Below are 19,640 nucleotides of genomic sequence, written 5' to 3'. Positions count from 1 at the left end.
CCCATCTATATCAAAGTTCCTCATTAGCACTCTTCAAGAAAAATCTTGATGAGTGGATGGGAAATAGGAAGTACACCCCGGAGATCACTTCTGTGGCTCTGCTCGACAGGGGCACAGAAAAATAACTTTCTTGGGTGGTGTAAGCCAGGGAACTTTGTTGGCTAGGCTTACTTAGGCCCTTGGGCCGATAGCCTAGTACCTACCTATGAACCTACGTATGAACCTATGCAGATTACTGAAATGCATCCACCGTTGTCTACATTTCTAAAACTTACTTAATGTACATCTTTATAAAGTGGTAATGTATTTGAAACAATTGGACATATTTTAAAAGAGTTAGCATATAAATGTATCCTATTGATGAGACCTGTACTTCTATTGTCAGATGTCTCAACATTTCTCCTATATAGGTCATGTTCTTATATGCCCAAGATGAACAGGATTCAATAGCATGTGTTGTACTAATAACATACTTTACATAGCTAGTAATCCTTATTAACAGGACAGGATTTAGAATGCCATTATTTTATTGTATAAAAAGTAAAAATCAAGGCTTAGATAGCGACTGTCTACAATTTTCTACTTAGTATGGCCTAAAAAACCCATATTTTATATAATTCAATGATTTTATAGGGAAGATGATGCAAACATTTAAATGCTGGGGAGGCAACATATGAATTTTTAACTGCCATGTGAGTTGGAAGCATCAGTAACAGTACATGGGTATAAAATATAATTTTCTGGCCACACCCTGGTGCTTATATTCACTCGTAAGATGATAAGTATTCCCCGTGCACAGCTCTAAACTGGAATACCTTACACAGTTTTCTCTTGCTCTTGTCAAAGCTATACATATTGTGCTAGAAATATTCATAGCACTGTAGATTCTGTTTGCCTTGTGTTTTGCATACTTTATGCAAATGTGTAGTGACATTCGCAAGGTGCAGCAAGTATTGAAAGTATTGCTAATAAATCTCTGCTGCTCTTCCCGTGGATCTTAGAATCTGGCCTACTGACTAAATCACTTCCACTTAACTTCTTATTATATTTGCCTTTCTTTAACAATTATACTGTTTGCCAATCATGTGGGAGAACTGGCCCAATGAGCCCTTATAGCCACGACCTCAGCCCAGAAGGTGCAAAGTTAAAGCAAGTTATATTCGTTAAGCAGATATCAAAGTACAAAGAGTTAAGCAGGTAGCAATTAATATAGAGAATTTAAAGCTATGGCTGCATTGAGTAATTAGGTCATTTAATAAGTACTTACTAAAGAACAAAACAATTATGTCAATTAGTGGGCTGTAATGAAAGTGATTAAAGGACTGAATAATTCTTTCACAGTTTGAAGTTCAAAATGCTAATATCACTGAACTAGATGGAATGTGAGAGTCTTCAGTTGTTGTTGTTTGTCTTTCGGCTTTTCCCGGTAAGGGGTCGCCACAGCGGAACTCCGGTTCGCTAATGATTAGCAGTAGATTTTTACGAAATGCCGAGGTGCCAGCTCGACACTCAACCTTCAATGAAGGCACGCCCATTTACGCACGCCTGTCTTTCGAATGCTACCCAACCACGGGGTGGACATGCAGACTCCACACAGAAGGCACTCCCAAGCCCAGCTGAGAATCGAACTGGAGAACCTCTTGCTGTGAGGTCAAATGGGAGAAAAGAAGAGTGAAAAAACCTGAAGAAGCAAACATTTATACAAGTCATGATAGATATTTTTTTCCACTGGGATACATCAAAGATTTAAAAGAAAATGGGCTATTTTATACCAAAGCTTTACTTTAATATAATGTAAAGGAAGCTTCACAACCCTCAGCCCCTGCAGATTTTTTAGGCTAAGATAAGTTTTCCTTAGACCACTAACTAATGAGTTTTAGTAAGTTTGAGTATAATTCAGCAATCATGAATGATCACTATTATGAAATGGAAGACTCCATTAATGATATGAGAATGCATGTTGTCCAAGGACTAAATTTTAAAACAAGGTATTAACCATTACCAATACAGCATTAAAGCAATTAGGATGATTATTCAAAACAGTGAAAACAAGAGATGTTTTAGTATTATGTCCTTTGTATATATTTATGGTTAGGCCTGTTTAATACAACTTGTACTTTTATCATTTAACAGTGAGATATTTGCAGAATTTGGAGAATATTCACAGAAAGTGTATTAAAATGATAGTAAGTTTCATAAGTCAAGCATACAGTGAGAGACTTCAGAAATTACAGTTATTCAGTTTAGGGTATAGATATCTTAGGGGTGAGTTGTGTCTTGCTTTTAAAGTTATAGGCTGTGTTGAATTAAGAGTGGATTTAAGCATTGAACTGAACACAGAAGTAGACAACATAAGGCCTAGTGGTCCAATTTTTAACTTAATAAAAGTAGAATTAGGAAAATGGACACTTGCTTATCTCAACATATTCCATATTGTATGTAATAAGGTATCACTAACCATGTGCATGGCAACATAACCTAGATTTTTAAAATAAGACTAGATGAATATATATTGATTTAGAAAGTATATGCATAGTTAAATGATTCTGTATTCTTTGATGGCCTTGCAGCCAATATGTGGAGTGACCCAAACTATGGAGCTAACAATAATGTAGTTTGTTCTACAATAAACTAGAAAAATCACTTGTTTTCATATTTTGATAGCCTCTGGAGCTATTTGTGTAATTTATTATATCAAAGCTGTGTCATGTTATAGACATACTGTTAAAGGCAGGTCAGAAGATTAAGCAGTTGTTAACCACACACAAAAAAATTACAGTTGTAAATAATTGGTTAGAAATCTGAAAGTGTTATGCTGAACTTGGTATAATACTTTATATGATTTGAAAGAGAAGATGATTCCATTTGGTAGGATCCACATTACTAAATGCTTTCTGTCCAGCAGTAGTCCAGAAAGTCCTTATTTTGAGAGACAAGACCCCCAGATTGTGAGAACCTAGTCTGCAGTAATTCCTGAAAACAGTTATCCACAGATGATGTGGCTGATACTTATAAAGGTTTAGGGGTGTGAGGATCAGGAAGACTAGCAATGAGATTGATCTGGCAGTTATAAGAAACCAGTTGACCTTCATTAATGCACTGAGGTGTGGAAAGGGAACAGACAGCATGATATACCTGAAGATCTTGTTGAGGGTTGTTTGAAGCAAGCAGATTCATGTTCTGTGAGTAGTTGATTACTATACTTGAAAGTACATACTCCAGCTTTTGTATGATAGGTTTAATAGCAATGGCTGCACATGTGTACAGAGGTCAGAAATCTCATAACTAAGGCTTATGTGTTTCAAAAAGTTATTAGTATAATATTTTACTTCTCCCTGTAATATTTTGAAACAAATACATCATTTTGTTGAGCATTCCCTGTTAGTTCCTTAAGAAAATCCTGACCCCATAGTTTGCTGAATTTATCCTACTGCTCTTTTTTGAATTTTATCAGTGGAGGGCCCAGAGTAACCAGAAATGTCACAGGGTAACATGTTAATAACTGGATAGAAGACATGACTGTCCCCATGACTGACTGCTAAGGACTTTGGTATTAAGTGCACTCTCATTAGAGCATCAGGAACCAACAATCACTTGAAATGTGATGTCATCTTGGTAATCCAAAAACCAGTGTTCATGGCCATTCCCAAATAGAGACTTCATGATGTTTAATATTGTAATGACAAGAGGTAGTGCCATCAGTGCCAGGGAGAGTAGGGCAGTGCATGTGTAACATATGCCAGCATTGCTAGCTAGAGTTTTGTAAAGAATTTCATGTCATTTGACTATCACACTGATTTCTACAAATGCTTGTGTTAAAAATGTATTTGTAAAGCTGTTTGTGTTAAAAATGCATCAACAGTGGGTCCGGCTGGACAGAAATGAGATATTCATGTATGTCAGATGGTATTATTATAACTGATTAAATGTGTATGTTTTAATCTCAGTCCAACTAATTTGAAAAAATAGACTGAAATTTAAATGTGCTGGTTTAGGCCATAAAGATTTTATCTTATAGGTCTGATTGCAGCCAAAGAGAAAAATGCCTTGGAAAACCAGGACTAGGAATCTTACTATATTCTCCTTAGGGGTGAACTAATTGCTACCCTGGAAGGTTTGAAGTTTTCAATATTGTTTTATACCTTTCAGGTCTTGCAACAGACCTTAGCAATGCTCTGGGTGTGTATTGTACCAGAGTCAGGTGACCAGATGTGATGTCATTCTATAACCAGCACTGAAATGATTCTTTAAATATTAGGGAGAGATATGATGGAACTCTTGCAGCAACACTTTTTTTTTTAACCCGACAGAAAAGATCTCTCACACAGATATTTCACACAACCATACCTCATCTTGCCTTGCTGTAGTATGCAACTCAACATTCATCTTGTATTGCTGTAGTAAGTGCCTTAGCTAGGGAACAGTAATTCTTTAGTCACTCAGGAAAATTTAGTAAGACTAGTTAAGTATTGTTTTTCTGCATCTGTATGAATTTGTCCAACTGTGTTATTTTTTATATCTCATGTGATTGAAACTCTGGTGTTTATTGTAACTAGATATTCAGTATTCTAATGTTTTCTATCTTATTATTTATTATTACATATTCCTATATCTTTCATTGTGGCTGGTTATTTAAAGAATTTAACATCTTGAGTACTTATGCTTATTTTAGTGACACTGTTGCCTCTTCTGAAAGCCTTGCTGCTGCATTGGTTAAACTCTACCATTTGTATTATTATTTCTTTTACTCAGTATAATTGGATAAGCTTGTAAGAGCCTTAAAGTAGTTGACTGATAGCAGCATATTTACCTTATAATCTGGGCAGAGGGGGCACAGCTGGAAAATCTGCATCAGCCTTTCCCAGTTGTGTGTGTGTGTGTGTGTGTGTGTGTGTGTGTGTGTGTGTGTGTGTGTGTGTGTGTGTGTGTGTGTGTGTGTGTGTGTGTGTGTGTGTGTGTGAAAATCAAATATCCAAGTGTGTGTGTCAGCTACTTGGAACAGGGACACACAGCTCCAAAGTGGTCAGCGTGGAGTCTTGTTTGGGGCCTGGAGAGAGAGAGAGTGTGCTCCCTGTGTGCTCTTAAGGTAAATTGTGCTTAGTGCAAAGATCTGCATCTGAAAATACTGCATGCATCCACTTTTGTTCCTAGTAGCTGTTCTTCAGCAGTCTCAGTTGTGAGGATTGAGGCTCCTTGATTACTGAACCAGAGTAGGGACTGTCACAAATATCATTAGGGTATGAATACTCTGCTGAGATCTGTAAAGATAGCTACACTTAATTAACCCTTCTCCATGACTGCATAGTTTCAGACAACTTCACAGTATTTTGGTCACTGGATAGAAAAAGCCATTGCAAAATCAGTGTGTGCATTGACCTGGAGATCAGATTTATTAATGTGGTGGAGAACTTCATTATATATTAGTTTTAAAAGATTTGGAAGATAGCATAGTGTGTGTGTGTGTGTGTGTGTGTGTGTGTGTGTGTGTGTGTGTGTGTGTGTGTGTGTGTGTGTGTGTGTGTGTAAGAGGGAGGGAGGTGTGTCTGTGTTTAAGAGAGAGGGAGGGAGGTGTGTGTGTGTGTGTGTGTGTGTGTGTGTATAAGAGGGAGGGAGGGAGAGAGGAAGGTACATACCTCTCAACTGTCCCTGATTTTGACTGAAATTTTAGCTCCATCCTTCATAATCCCACCTAAACATGGTAACTTTTGGAGGAAAGGTAATTATTTACACTTAATAAATAATAACAATAATTAGAGTTACAGACTTAAATGTATATTCACTCATGTCCTGTTATTTAATTAATGTCTCAAGCTAATAATACTAATTTATGAAAAATGGAGCTGATTATTTCTGGATTTGTTCCTGATTCTGTTGGGATTTGTCCCTTTTTGATTGGGAGCTATGGGTAGGTGTGTGTATAACAGGTAGGTAGGTAGCGTACCGCTCAACTGCCCAAAAATATGGTAAAAAAATCTGGTCTGTTCCTAATAAAAAAGGACTGACATTTCAAACTTCATATCCTTTCACATACAACTCTCAAACAGTGATTGTTTTAATTGATTCCTTATAAATAATGGGTATTTTTTATTTCTGTCTTAGCAGTCGCCAAAATAATTCTCCTATTTTCACTGGTCCCCAATGGTAAAAACGTTGAAAACCACTGGTGTAGAATTCACCAGCTCATATCTATGTTTATGATTTAGAATTACTGGAGCATCCATTCCAGTTTCTGATTTTAATGCAGCTCTTAACTCTAAGAATGATACTAATTCAAACTTCAAGTTATAAATTACAGGCTATGATATGAAAGCTGTAGTAAAGATTTGTTGCAGGTGTAGTAATTTACAAGATGCGTTTCTAAGAATCTGATTTCTATAAATTATGGTGGTATTCACAATCCTGGGTTTTGGCTGAGCATAGCGACAAATCCGTGGTGTGATACTACATTGTTATGCAAATGTAGTCAGTGGATGTTATGCATGCTGACTACATAAATGCACAGACATGTTGATAAACATACCTACTTAAGGCAAAAGAGTAAGTACCTGTAGATATGCTTTACGTGAAGAAAGGCAGAGAGACCAATTACATGCATAAGGTGCTGTCCACATTGATGTATTACTACAATTCATACAGATAAACATAAAAGGGTTTCATTTGCATACAAAATACGTAAAAGACTGTGAACTTACTTAAATAAGTTTAATATTTGGGATTACTCAATTTAGGCGGAAAATTAGTTATGGAAATGAGGACTTTTTAAAAATAAGAAAAAATAATGGGAATATGTTAAATTAATTTGAAACAGTTGAAAATGATGTAAAATTGTTGAGTTCACTTGTTTTATTCATATGCTGGGAATATTGCAATGATCTTGGTGAATATTGTAAACTGTCATTTGTAAATAGGAAATCATTACAGCATTAGTATTTCTTAGTGACTGGGCATACTTGGTAGAAATGCAGTGATTTAATTCAGAAGTTTTGATGTGGCAAGGATGTTTTGGTGGTTCAACACGTGTCCTTACTGGGAGATTCCTGTGTGTCATTGATGAATGAGAATTATCAGCATTATGCTTACAAGAAAGTAATAGGAGTGAAGGAAGGCCTACTTTGTTAACAAACTGCTTTCTGCACTATTGTAAACGTATTCATTTTAGTACAAACATTACTTCAGCACAGCTGTACTTGGCCGAACTCTGCATGTGTATATGATTATGGGAATCGTGTCACATAACTTTTTTTCTGAGGATGGCAAGTATGACAAAATTGTTTTGTTGTTTGACTAATGAGGTTTTTTTGTGTATGGCTGTGGCAATATACAATAATGCTACAGAACAAGGGATCAGGGCAGAGAAAGGACAACTGATATAATTTTTACAAGATCAGCAAGCATCTATGCAGATTGCAAAGTTGAAAGAACAGGAGTGACTCTGCTTTTTACAATGAATCTGTGGCTGCAACAAAATTTGACTATCATAAGTGGATGAAAGAACACTTCATTATCATGTGCTGTTTTACATCATTTTTCATTTACATTTCATTGTGAGTTAATTTGCTTAGGCTTATTTGTGTCCATGCATTTAATTTTGAGTTAATTTGCATAGGCTTATTTGTGGCCATAGCATATGAACATAAATGGCCTCTAAGAATTGTCTGGAGGATTTCTCTCTGGGCCTCCGTTGAAATTAGGGTCTGTCCTAGTCAGACTTTCCCAGTCAACAAACGTTAAAAAAATAAATAAAAATTATGGCCTAGCTAAGCTCATTCGTGGGCAGCATGGATACCTGTAACACATTTGCACAGTGACTATGAATGCCAGTCTTCATCACAGTTCTATTGAGTATATCAGAGCTTTCTGTTTGTAGTTCATAGGTTCATATGTTGGTACTAGGCTATCAGCCCTAGGGCCTATACAAGCCTAGCCATAACAATTCCCTGGCTATTTCTTCCCACACTATTTACTTCCCTGGAACCCTGTCTAGCAGGGCAACTGACGTGATCCCCGGGGTGAATTTCCTTTCTCCCATCCAATCATCAAGGTTCTTTTACTGTGTACAGTAGTAGTGGTTTTGGTAGTAGAAATGTTGATTGGACTTTTATGAATCACATAAATGTTGCCTTGATCTTTTTGAATCTTATATTTTTCCACAGAAATGGGAGGAAACCCTCTGGAAAACAGTGGTTTTGAGCCAGGAGCATTTGATGGCCTTAAAATAAATTACCTCAGGATTTCTGAAGCTAGACTAACTGGAGTTCCTAAAGGTAACTTACTTATTGAACAGCATTATTTTTTAACATTAACATTAAATGAATTTGAATAACTAGTGTGAGCACTGATTTTTTTTTTAATTTCAGCTTTGTTTAGTCTCATATTTGTACACAAGATAAAGAATAAATGGCTCTGTATTGAAATGTCAGCACTTGAAATGCTGATAAACCATGAAAAAAAGAACAAAAACACAGGGGCAGAGTGAATCTCGAAAATCACTCTTCTCCTTAAAACTTGTTTTTGTGGGTGGTGGGGGAGGCAGGCCCCCCAGAAATCCCGAACTCATATAGACCAACTATGAGATCGCCAAACCTCACAAAAAAGGGAATATTCCAAGAAATTGTATCTTGGACTTAGTATATGTAAGTCTGTTCTTTCAGCCATTCAGTTTCCTCATTTTGTGACCCAACATTTCAAATTGTTACCGAATAAATATATTCATAAGCATAAAAGAGATAAGAAAAACAATGCAAACACAATTTTTTGTGTGGCTAAATCAAATGACTGAATCAAATGAACACAAGGTCATTAACTGAATAAACCAGATTAAAATATATCATTTAAGAGGTCATTTAAAAGTGAATATCATGCATTCTCAAAGCCACTATGGTGGAACATTGCAAAGGTATAGAGCACTTCATAAATACGTGGCCTAAATGCAGTTGTTTCAAACATATCTTAAGAAAACTAGTGGATTTATAATGGCAGAATGGAGCGAATGTACCAGCCATATGAAACAAGTATTTCTGTAAAGTACAAGGGACCCAAGTAATACAGGACTGAAAATATAAATTTCAGAACCTGAATGTAATACATGAATGATTAGGTTGTTAGAGAATATCCCTCAGATAAGGAATAATATGATGTAACATGGCACATCAATAAGTAAACATGCCATGTTGTTTTCTACAAGCAGCAAGCAATCAAGTTTTGTGTCAGACATCTGGAAGTAGAACACATTGCAGTAATGTAGGCATGAAGGAACATTGGCAAGTATCACCATAAATAGATCCTTAGGAAGAATTGTTGCTTGATCTGGAGATGTTTCTTGGATGGTTGCAAACAAGACTTGACAATGGCTGATATCTGTTCTTGAAATGTTCACCTTTTTCCCAGGATTGCACACTTTGAAAACATTCCATTTTCCTCATCACTGGATGATGATGTAATAATTGATATCCATTGTAATGAAGGTGAGAAAGCCCAAGTGGAATCCTTTTGTACAGGACAGTGCTTGAACAGAATCCCATGGAAACCATAAGGACGGGAAGGATATTAGATAAAATTCTCACTAAGGCAGAGTGCTGGAAAATAGAAGTAAATGAACAGTTTGCTTAAAATGGTAATACTGCAAATAGCAAAGGGCAGGGAACTAGAAATGACATTTGAGACTGTAGAAGTGTGGACTTCAATGCAGGAGGTTGAAATTAGTGGATGTCAGTAGAAGTGTTCTGGAAAATGCATCAAGTAGGAAATATGTAGGATCATGGGTTAAACATTAGAAAAAGAAGGAAGTCAGGAAATAAACACCTAACATAGAAAAACAAAGAGATGAAATTCAATAAGAGAAAGAAGGCAGCCATCAATGAAGTGAACAGAAGTGGATGATGGGATGAAGGCAGTTACAAAGTAGCAAAAAAGAGAGCATCTAATATAGTAGTGAAAGCCAATGACTGAGAGATTCCTGGAAACAGACTTCAGAAAAAAAATCTTCGGGGATGGAGTGGAGAGAGGTAAGGTCAGGTAGGAAATATGGCTACCTTAGAAGGAAGAGATATGAAGAGACAGGGAAACAACTGGAAATACTGTATAAGTGTCTCTCAACATTAGTTCAAGAGGAAAGTAAATCAAAGATTTGAGCATGTAAGTGAACATAGGGACAACATGAAGACTATTGGACAGTTGAGACAATGATGACAGAAAATGTAGTGAGGAATCTAACCAGACTGAGTGACAATGTATGACAAGGTCTACAATACCCGAGCATCATTAGAAAAACATACATCAACAGTGCCCTTTATGCGTCTGTGCAGCCTATTGCTAACATGGAGGGAGGTGTCAGAGGAAAGGAAAAGGGTTTCAAAAGTACACTTGTGCAAGCAAGTATCAGGGTGAGTATAGGCATAGGCCAAAAAAGTCTGATTTTTCTCCCTGGCAAAATCCTGAAAAGGATCAACAGAGATAAGCTAGTAGATTAACAGATAACCATTAACTTGGACTCAAGAAATCCTTCCAGACAAATCTGGTCTAATGACTAGCTGACAGAAGACTTAGATGGAATGGAGCCTGTGATCGTGATACACCTGGAAATAATTAAGGCATTTGATATAGTGTCCCAAAGAAGTGGGATCAGGGTGGGACTGATGCTGATGAGCTATGAACGGCTGTCTGGGTGGATTGACTTGGAAACGGTGGTCAGTAGGACTTAAACCAAAGGAAGTTGACCAGTTATGTGCAGAAGATTTGATACTTGGTCCAGTACTGTTCAACGCATTTGTGTCAAAATCACATCAGTTAGGGACTACAGAAAAAAAGATACGCATATTCATAGATGATATCAAAACTGCAGTTCTAGTAACATCTATGAAGGCTAGCCAGATGAGTATTATGAACAGGCTAAGAGAGTATACAAACTGATGACAGGCTTCAGTGCACATAACTGAAAACCGATACACTTTAGGTGCGGTAACACAGGAGATACTATAGGGGTCATTAGATGCTGCTGGAAAGAAAAGGGCATGAGAAAGGTAAGATAGTGATGGTCAATGTACCAAAATGATGCTTCAGAAATATGGCAAATATATCTAACAGCAAGTGCAGAGCAATAAGTCTGAAAACTGTTAATGAGCTCTTTCTTGTAACCAAGTGTACATGGTTCATAGGTTCATAGGAGGGTACTAGGTTATTGGCCCTAGGGCCTATACAAGCCTAGCCAAAAATGTTCCCCTGCTTTCGCCACCCAAGAAAATTATTTTCCTGCGCCTCTGTTGAGCAGAGCCACAGAAGTGATCCCCGGGGTGAATTTCCTATCTCCCATCCAATCATCAAGATTTTTCTTGAAGAGCGCTAATGAGGAGCTGTTTGACATAGATAGATAGTCTGTTCCAGAGTATGGGAAGTCTCTGGGACAGGAAACTATCCCTCCAGCATGTTCTGTTTATTGTGGTGATAAGGTTTAGGTCCCTAGGGTCTATATTATATCCTCGAATACTTAAAAAAGCGAACGCTGAGTGATCTAACTTATTTTCACGAAACTGCAAAATATCGAAGCAGCAGAACCTCAAATTTTTTCCTAGGGAAAGAATTTGGTTGTCCATTTCTGTTGCTTCGGTATTTTCAGTGTTATGGTGGAAAGTTACCGGTCGGATTCAGGTAAGTGTGCGATTGTGTGGATGTGAGTGTTAGGGTGAGTTAGGGTTAGGGCTCGGGTTAGGTGTGTGTGCGATTGAGTGGACATGAGGGTTAGGGCGGATTTAAGTGAGTTAGGGTTAGGGAGAGAGTGAGGTGAGTGTGCGATAGTGACGGACCTTAGGGTTAGGGTTTGAGTTAAGGTAAGTGGGTAGTTAGTGGTGTGTGCATAGTTTAGTGTAGGGTTAGGTATCAGATTTTAGGTGTATGTGTGTGGATTTCTGTTTGTTTGGTGTGCTTGTGTTGTGTGTATGTGTTTTGGATCAGCAATTTTTTTCCCTGGGAAAAAAATTGCTGATCTGACAGTTTGAGATTGTAAGCTTTTGCTTAAATTAGGTCGATCAATCAGCATTCGCTTTTTTAAGCGTTCGATGATATAATATAGACCCGGTCCCTAGAGCGTGTAGCTTGGAGGGATTGGGATTTCTTTAAGTGGAGCATGTCTAACAGCTCTGGGTTTGACATAGCTTTGTATGTTAGGCAGAGATCGCCTCTGAGTAGGCGATATGCGATGGAATAAAGCTGGAGTTTTTTGAGATGGTCTGCGTAGGGCATCTGTTTGAGGCCAGTAATCCTCTTTGTGAGGTATTTCTGTGGCCTTTCCAGTTGTTGTAGATGTCTTGTGAGGTACATACCAAAGGGAGCGTTGTACTCTATAATTGGTCTAATGAGTGATGAGTAGAAGGGAACAATGACCTCTTTTTTTCTGGATGAGAAACCTTTTATGATGAAGTGAGCCACGTAGAAGGATTTCCTGACCACTGTGGCGATGTGATTATCAAAGGAGAGACTACTGTCCACCTGTGTCCCAAGGTCTCTTATCACATTTTCGGCGTTAAGTAGACTACCAGTTATGTGGTATTTCATGGGTACAAAGGGGATAACAATACACTTTTTGGCATTGAGCTTCAGGCCATGGCTTTGACACCAGGCATCTGTCTCAGTGAGGCCCTTTTGTAGTATGTCCACATCGTTAGGAGTTTCAATTATGGATTATGCAGATGACTGCAAACTTTGTTAGCCAAAGACCTTCAGTGTTAGCCTGTACTTCAGAGAAGTAGATACCAAACAGGAGAGGACCCAGGACTATACCTTGTGGTACTCCACTTGTCACTGGTCTGAAGTCGGATTTGGAGTTTGCTACTTTCACAGTGTGGGTTCTGTCCATGAGCCAATTGGCAACCCATCTTGTGACATAGGGATTTATACCTAGTTTAGTGAGCTTATCTATAATTCCAGAGTGGGGGATGGTGTCGAAAGCCTTGGCGAGATCTAGATAAGCTGTGTGAACCATTTTACCTTCATCTATGGCTTTGGTGACTGCTTCAAAGAAGTCAATCAGGTTTAGGAGACATGATCTGCCTTTTACAAATCTGAACTGGGTAAGGTCCAGAGTTTGGAGATTACCAATGTCTTTGTTTATGAGTTCCATGATGATACGTTCCATGGCCTTGCAGACCAGGCTCGTCAGGCTAATGGGGCAGTAATTCCCGGGGTCCGTTCTGGCTCTCCCTTTGTGGAGTGGGATAACCATCACAGTGTGCCATCCAGTGTTTGGTTTAATTCCTTCCATCTTCTTTTGCCTGCTGTGTGACTCTAAGCAGGTCAGTTAACCAGACAATGGTCCTGCATTGTCCCTGGTAATGGGCATGTGTGTCAGTAGGCTTATATGGTCAACAAATGTATTAAAACAGCAGTGACAAAGGTAATGAAATGCATTTTTAGAGAAGTATTGATACAGACAATATCTTTCCTTTTTACAAGGTTTCAGTTGAAGCCTTATCTAGGGTATTGTGCTCTATCAAGGAGAGATTTCAAAAGGTATTTTGGGTATAGGAAAGATACAGAAGAAAGGAAAAGCAAAGGTATGATGAGAGAATGTGATGCCTCAAACAAAAGGAAAAGCAAGTTATTGTTTTCTGTCTGGAAGTAATGAGGGAAAGACAGGAAGAAAGAGAAAGAAGAGATGTTAAGAGTGCATAGAATAGTTAGAAAGTAGGTAGGCAGTTTATGTTTGAAGATAAAGGACAGGAAGGAGAATGGGTCACAAATGAAAAGTGTGGGGGCTGAAATCAAGGCAATCATGAAAAAGATTTTGTTCAATGGATGGGAAGTAAAGCACTGGAATATATTACACAAAACAGCAATGGTACATATAAATAACCAAAGCATTCAGGGTAGCACAGTGCAAATGGAAGAATGGAAGGGAAAGCAATAGGGAATTTGGCCAGGACATAGCTGCAGCATTCAGGCAGATGTAGCAGACTAACCGTTATATTATGTTGGGTATTCCTAAACTCATAGAGATTTATATCAATCTTAAGCAAATGACTAATTATCTTTCCTTCCCAAGAAATGCAATAAGTCTTGCTCATGCATACTTGATTTAGCTATGGGCTGTTTCTCAACAACTAATTTAGGTTGGCTGCTATAACCAATGTTCACCTTCTCTGTTAAAAAATGCATTCCTACCTAAGCAAGCAAAGCATCAGTCACAACAGAATAAGGCTAAATCTCTTTTACTAGGGTTTGAAGTGCGTATGTTTTGGTGGTAGGTGGTGCAGTTATGGTAGATTTTTTTTATTATCCTACCCAGCAGGTCTGAACCCAATGGCTCTTCTACCTGCAATCACCCAGTCCACTCATCCATTAATTCCCTGGCACTGGGATCCAGGATTTGCCAGGAGAGGTGAGAACTCTATGGTCCATGTGTTTATTTGCAGGAATCCCCAGTCAGATCATCTTCTCTGCAACAACATTCAGATGGTAGGAGCAGGCCAGCTTTCTGCTCCTGTGGGATGGCCTACCCTCTTCCTGCAGAGCATTCCCCTTCCCCCATTTCTGCTGTAGCTAACCTTTGATGGGACATGGGCCTCCACACATTGAATTTCCCTCAGGTTATTGTGCAGCTTGCACACAGCAGTATGGGCTTGCTAATCTCAAGCTCAATGGGGTGAAATATGTGAGAAGTAAAGAACAAGGGTGCAAACAGGGAAGAAGTAAGGAGAAATCTATGGCCAGTACAAAATCCTGTCTGATCATATTGGCTGATCATATTGAAATACATCATGCAATTCTGGTGATAAAACAAAATGATTGAATAACAGGGAGGATATGGCACAAAAATGACAGCAAAAAAAAAAAAAAATTGGTGCTGCAAGAAAGAGTTGCATTCCCTTTATGCCCTTCTTCAGGTGCACATGCATACAAACATTTTGAAATAAATGACACTGTATTTACCATCATATTACATGATGTATAGCGTGCATTTAAGATAATGTATTTATATTCCTTAGATCAAGGGTGGGCTTGATAGTAAATGAACCATTTAAGCCTAGCTCAGAATTAGTGCATAATTATCATTTTTAGCAAATCTAATTAGATGCATATATGGCTGTAGTAACACTCACAGGTTGTTATATTAGGAAGCACTAATGAAATATAGTCTAAAAGTATATTAATGTTTATGCATTTCTTTTTTAAGTTTGTGTGTGTTAACCTGTGGCCTGATATCTGTTTGCCCTTGATGATCTGAAAAGTAACAAAATTTCTCTGCACCTTGAGACAGCCAAAGATTTGAAGGCTGTGGAGGCTCCATATACCTTGAATCACAACAAAGCATTTGCAAATCTCTGACTGTACCATAATCTACATGCTCCACCCTCCCTTATATATGGGGGGTGTATGGCTATTAGCAGTTCAAATGGATATTTACTATTACTGGAAGGCCTCCACTTTGCTGCCCTAACTCTTTTGGACTTTGCCCTTTAATTTGTACTTCACTCCAGTGTAAAGGCATTAGCACTGAAAGAAAAAAATAAAATATGAGCTGAAATCGACACTTATTTTATTGTTTGTTAACCAAAGTGGCAAAATGGCCCATTGTGGACCCATTTAAGCCACAAACCATAAATATAGAATGTGTATTACATGAATATGATAAAGAAAGAAATAATAAGCAATATACAGTAAATTAATATTGCAAAAAGATATGTATTTTATTAAAATTTATTTCCATCAATTACAGTCTTGAAACAGTTATAGTTGTATACAAACAGATAAGCACACTCAAACATGAACTGCAGTAGTTTAATGAAGCTGTACTGAGATGTAAAACAGGTGAAACAAATACATTTACACTGAAATATACACTGCATAAATTAAGTGAGACTTTTATTTATCAGCAAAAATATAAGTTAGTAGGAGAGTTACTGGGATGATGTTACATGGCAATGGACTCTTCAGACTCCCAGTATTAAACCTGAAGCATAAAGAAAGGCAATTCACTGGCAAAAAAGTTATAAAAAGGCTATTCATATACTTTAACCGTTTCTCCAAACAGATGTTAAGAGACATAAACTGCTAAAGGAAGCTGTTTTAAGTAAATTTATAAACAAAGTGTATTGTAATATGCAAGAATCCTCATTCCCAGATTTAATAGATACGAAGAGGTAATTGAAGAAAAGAGGGTTAAGTATATAAGCAGGTGTAAGGAAAATTACAGTGGAGGAATTCAAAACATAGTGAAAGTAGGAAGGACTGGAGAGGAAGCAGAGTGTACTAAACACATGAATGAAACCACAGGAGCTGGTTAACTGGTTTGAAGGTGATGAACAGTGAAAGATTGGAAACAAAGTGAGGGATCACAGAACCAAACAAAATTAAAAAAGGGTAACTCAGAGGAGGGGGAGACTAAAAGATTATTGAATGCATTTTCAGAAATCAAGACTGCATGGGCATTATGAAATGGATATCAAAAACCATGACATAGAGAGGCTGGAGCCTAGATGGCTAAGTGAAGACAGCAATTTTTAGAGCACTGCAGAATTATTCTTAAATACAAGAAAATAATTTTCTTCAAAAAATTCTATTTCATCTTAATTGATAGCAGTCTCGACTCATCCATTCTTGAATTTTGTAAAGTTTTATAAAAAAAATTCCTGTCAGTTTTACTTGGAGACTGGATAGTTGAAAGAAAAGGAGTAATTCTAAGCACTATCATTTTGATACTTCTTTGAAGAAAGATATGCAGCTAGTGACATTTACTCTCCAGGAATTATCCTTGAAAATTGTTGGCTTACAGGAAAATTTAGAAAATTTGAGAGACAACTGCCTTAAACAAACTGATGTTTTTAAAGAAATGTTACAACAACAACAAAACAAAATCTTTAATATGGAGAATGCCCTAAATGACATAGATGGAAGACTTAAAGAAGAAGAAACTCAAATGGATTTTCTATTAAAATAAAACAGTTGGCTACTAAACAAAATAGATGATTTAGAAAATTGAGGAAGGAGATACAACATAAGGATTTCTGGACTTCCAGAAAAAAACTGAAGGTCATATTTACTATCCTACCTGAATACTGGGATTCCAGAATATTACATCTTCAGGAAGGGCTCTCCTATGGTATTGAAAGGGCTCACAGAGCCATAGGTAAACCTATTCCTTCCTCTTTATCTTCTCCTCTGAGATCTACAGTAATTAATTTTTAATTGTATATTGATAAAGAACTAATACTTAAAACTGCATGGAGAAGGGCACCTTTGAAATATAAACAAAATACAATCAGATTGGACAATGACTATTCATCTAAAATTATGGAAATGAGGAAAAGTTGTTGGTCTCTTATGAAATCGATTAAACAGAATGGATTTAAATCTCAGATAATTTTCCAGCAAAAAAAAAATTAATAAATCTTCAAATGAATCAAAAATCTTTAATAATTTAAAGGAAGCCTCTGCATTTGTTAAGAATAATAACCTTATCCCCTTGTCTGAAGACATGGATTGGTCATTTCCTAATGATATGAAGTAAAAAGAAAAACAGATCCCAGTTTAATGGGTATTAACAAAGTTTTGAAATCTCCAGTCACAAAATAACTGTTACCTTTGAATACCTTCTACTTTTTTTGCAAACCTCTTCTCTGAACTTAGTAATGATATCTCAGACGTTTCCACTATTTAATAATAGGAAAAGGAAAACCTAAAGATAATGTTTATATATGTTGTTCTAAATATGCATAGTTGAGTACATGCACTCTTATTAACATTTTTGAAGTCAAGGTGATTATAGCACCTTTGTAACAATCAAACATCACTCTCTACATACAGGTAATTTTTCCCTTTTTTGCTGCTTCTTTTAGCTTAAGCAAGAGCAATTCATGAATATATTTTGACTTATTCTTTCTAGGACCATGGTTGTTTTCTCACTTTTAGTGTATTTGTATGAGACACTATTGTAGTTTTAATCTTTTTATAGTTTTGGTCTGTGTGCTGGGCATTTGAAGTTTACATAGTGGCCCTCTAGATTTTATTGTGCTTATTCTGTGCTTCATGCACCTTTGAATGGTACTTTAGCTATTCCATTATGTTTATAATAAGAGATTGGCTGTGTGTCTGTTGCGTGATTCCTTTGTGGGTGCAGTCTTGAAAGGGGGATCACTTGTCTGAGGAGCTTTATTTTCATTTTGTGGGAGACTGTTGATTGTTTTGGCAACATTTGGCTTGTTCAAATGTTTGTTTTCCTGAATTCAGTTGTCCACATGTTGTTTTCTTTTCCCTGTTTGCTGCACTTATCTTCAGGCGTGCTCATCGAGCTTTGTTTTACATAGTTGTAGCTATCTGGATGCTCTAGGTTTTAAGGTGGTTCTTGCTGGAGGCATGCATCTTTGTTGGTTTTATTAATGTACTCTACAGGAAATCATCTGTGCTTCTGTTACAATGCTTCCTCTTTAGGAATACACCTCTCACTCTGGCTTCCTGTTCCTTATAGTCTCAATTGGCTGGTTTTCACTTGCTTTTACACCTAAAGTTTATAGTTGTAACTATTTTATACCCTAGTCTATTCTCACCATGTGAGTTTGATTAATGAAATAATACTAGTTAACATTTCATGCTCAGTTTTGTCCAGAATTACAGGGTTACTTGTTTTCCATGGTATGAATGATCTCCATTGCTAGTTTACCCCTATTTTGCAGATAATTTCATGGTTCACGTTCCTGTTATAAAGAGTTTTTGTTTTGTGTAAAAGAGAAGCTGGAGATGAGATAGAATAGTCATTACTCAGATTGCTGCTGATTCAAGTCATGTGACTTCTAACAACATATGGGAAATAATCTATTACTTTTACTCATGCTGCATAAACTTGTATTACAACTATGTCAACTCTGTCTTATACAGAAAAAAAAGAAAGGAAAAAGGGGGAAGGAAGGAGGAGATTGCTTTATTATTGTAGTATTGTATAATAGTCCATCATAGTTCTTCTACTTTTTACATTTGTATTATTAGATATTATAACTTCTCATATTTGAAGATGAGAAATAATAATTAGCTAACCACAATTTCTTTTCTTTATACTTACAGAAATTAATATATATTTAAATATCATTGTTTTATTTCTTAATAAGCAGACAATGCAATTATTTTATTTTACTACTTCTGTATAAATTCAGTTTATTTAGTTCATATCTGCATTCTTCCTTTCCTCATTTTATAATCATTCACTTAAATGTTAGCATTAATAACATACTTTAATATTAATCTAAATCTTGTCAAAAGTAACAAAGTCTTCATAGGGTAACCAGTTGAGCTGTGCAATAAATCATTTATGTCTATTCTTACAGATTCTATAGATTCTAAGTTGGTTAGGTAGTGTTGGATAGTCTTATAGTTTTTTTGTTTATCTATTTGGCTAGGAATTTTAATAATCCCAAGTTTGCAATTAAATTGTACTATTCACAACATAACTATTATTTTCTTTTCTTTTATTTGGCCCAAATTGTCGGTCTTTATGCTCCATAATCATGAAAGGCATTCCGTTACTTGCTCTGTTACATTATTTTTTTTTTACTCATACTTCCTCTTTCATGTACACTTGAAATATCACATATAGGGACTTATTTATCCTTGTTATCAACCATAAAGGTCAACTGCCAATCATTAGCGGACCGGAGTTCCGC

General features: G+C 36.7%; 1 protein-coding gene across 1 annotated transcript in view; it reads left to right on the top strand.

Annotated features, from left to right (window-relative positions):
• Nucleotides 1-19,640, top strand: part of BGN (biglycan) — a 376,091-nt gene that overhangs the window by 340,857 nt on the left and 15,594 nt on the right. Inside the window, exon 5 of the mRNA XM_044080413.1 lies at nucleotides 8,154-8,264. Coding sequence (XP_043936348.1) covers nucleotides 8,154-8,264 — 111 coding nt within the window. The remainder of the gene's footprint in view (nucleotides 1-8,153; nucleotides 8,265-19,640) is intronic.

Source organism: Protopterus annectens, chromosome 8.part0 (assembly GCF_019279795.1).
Source record: "Protopterus annectens isolate FY-2018-M chromosome 8.part0, PAN1.0, whole genome shotgun sequence".
Lineage (NCBI taxonomy): Eukaryota > Metazoa > Chordata > Ceratodontiformes > Protopteridae > Protopterus > Protopterus annectens.
The sequence above is the reverse complement of the archived record's forward strand: the minus strand, read 5'-3'. Positions and strand labels throughout refer to the sequence as shown.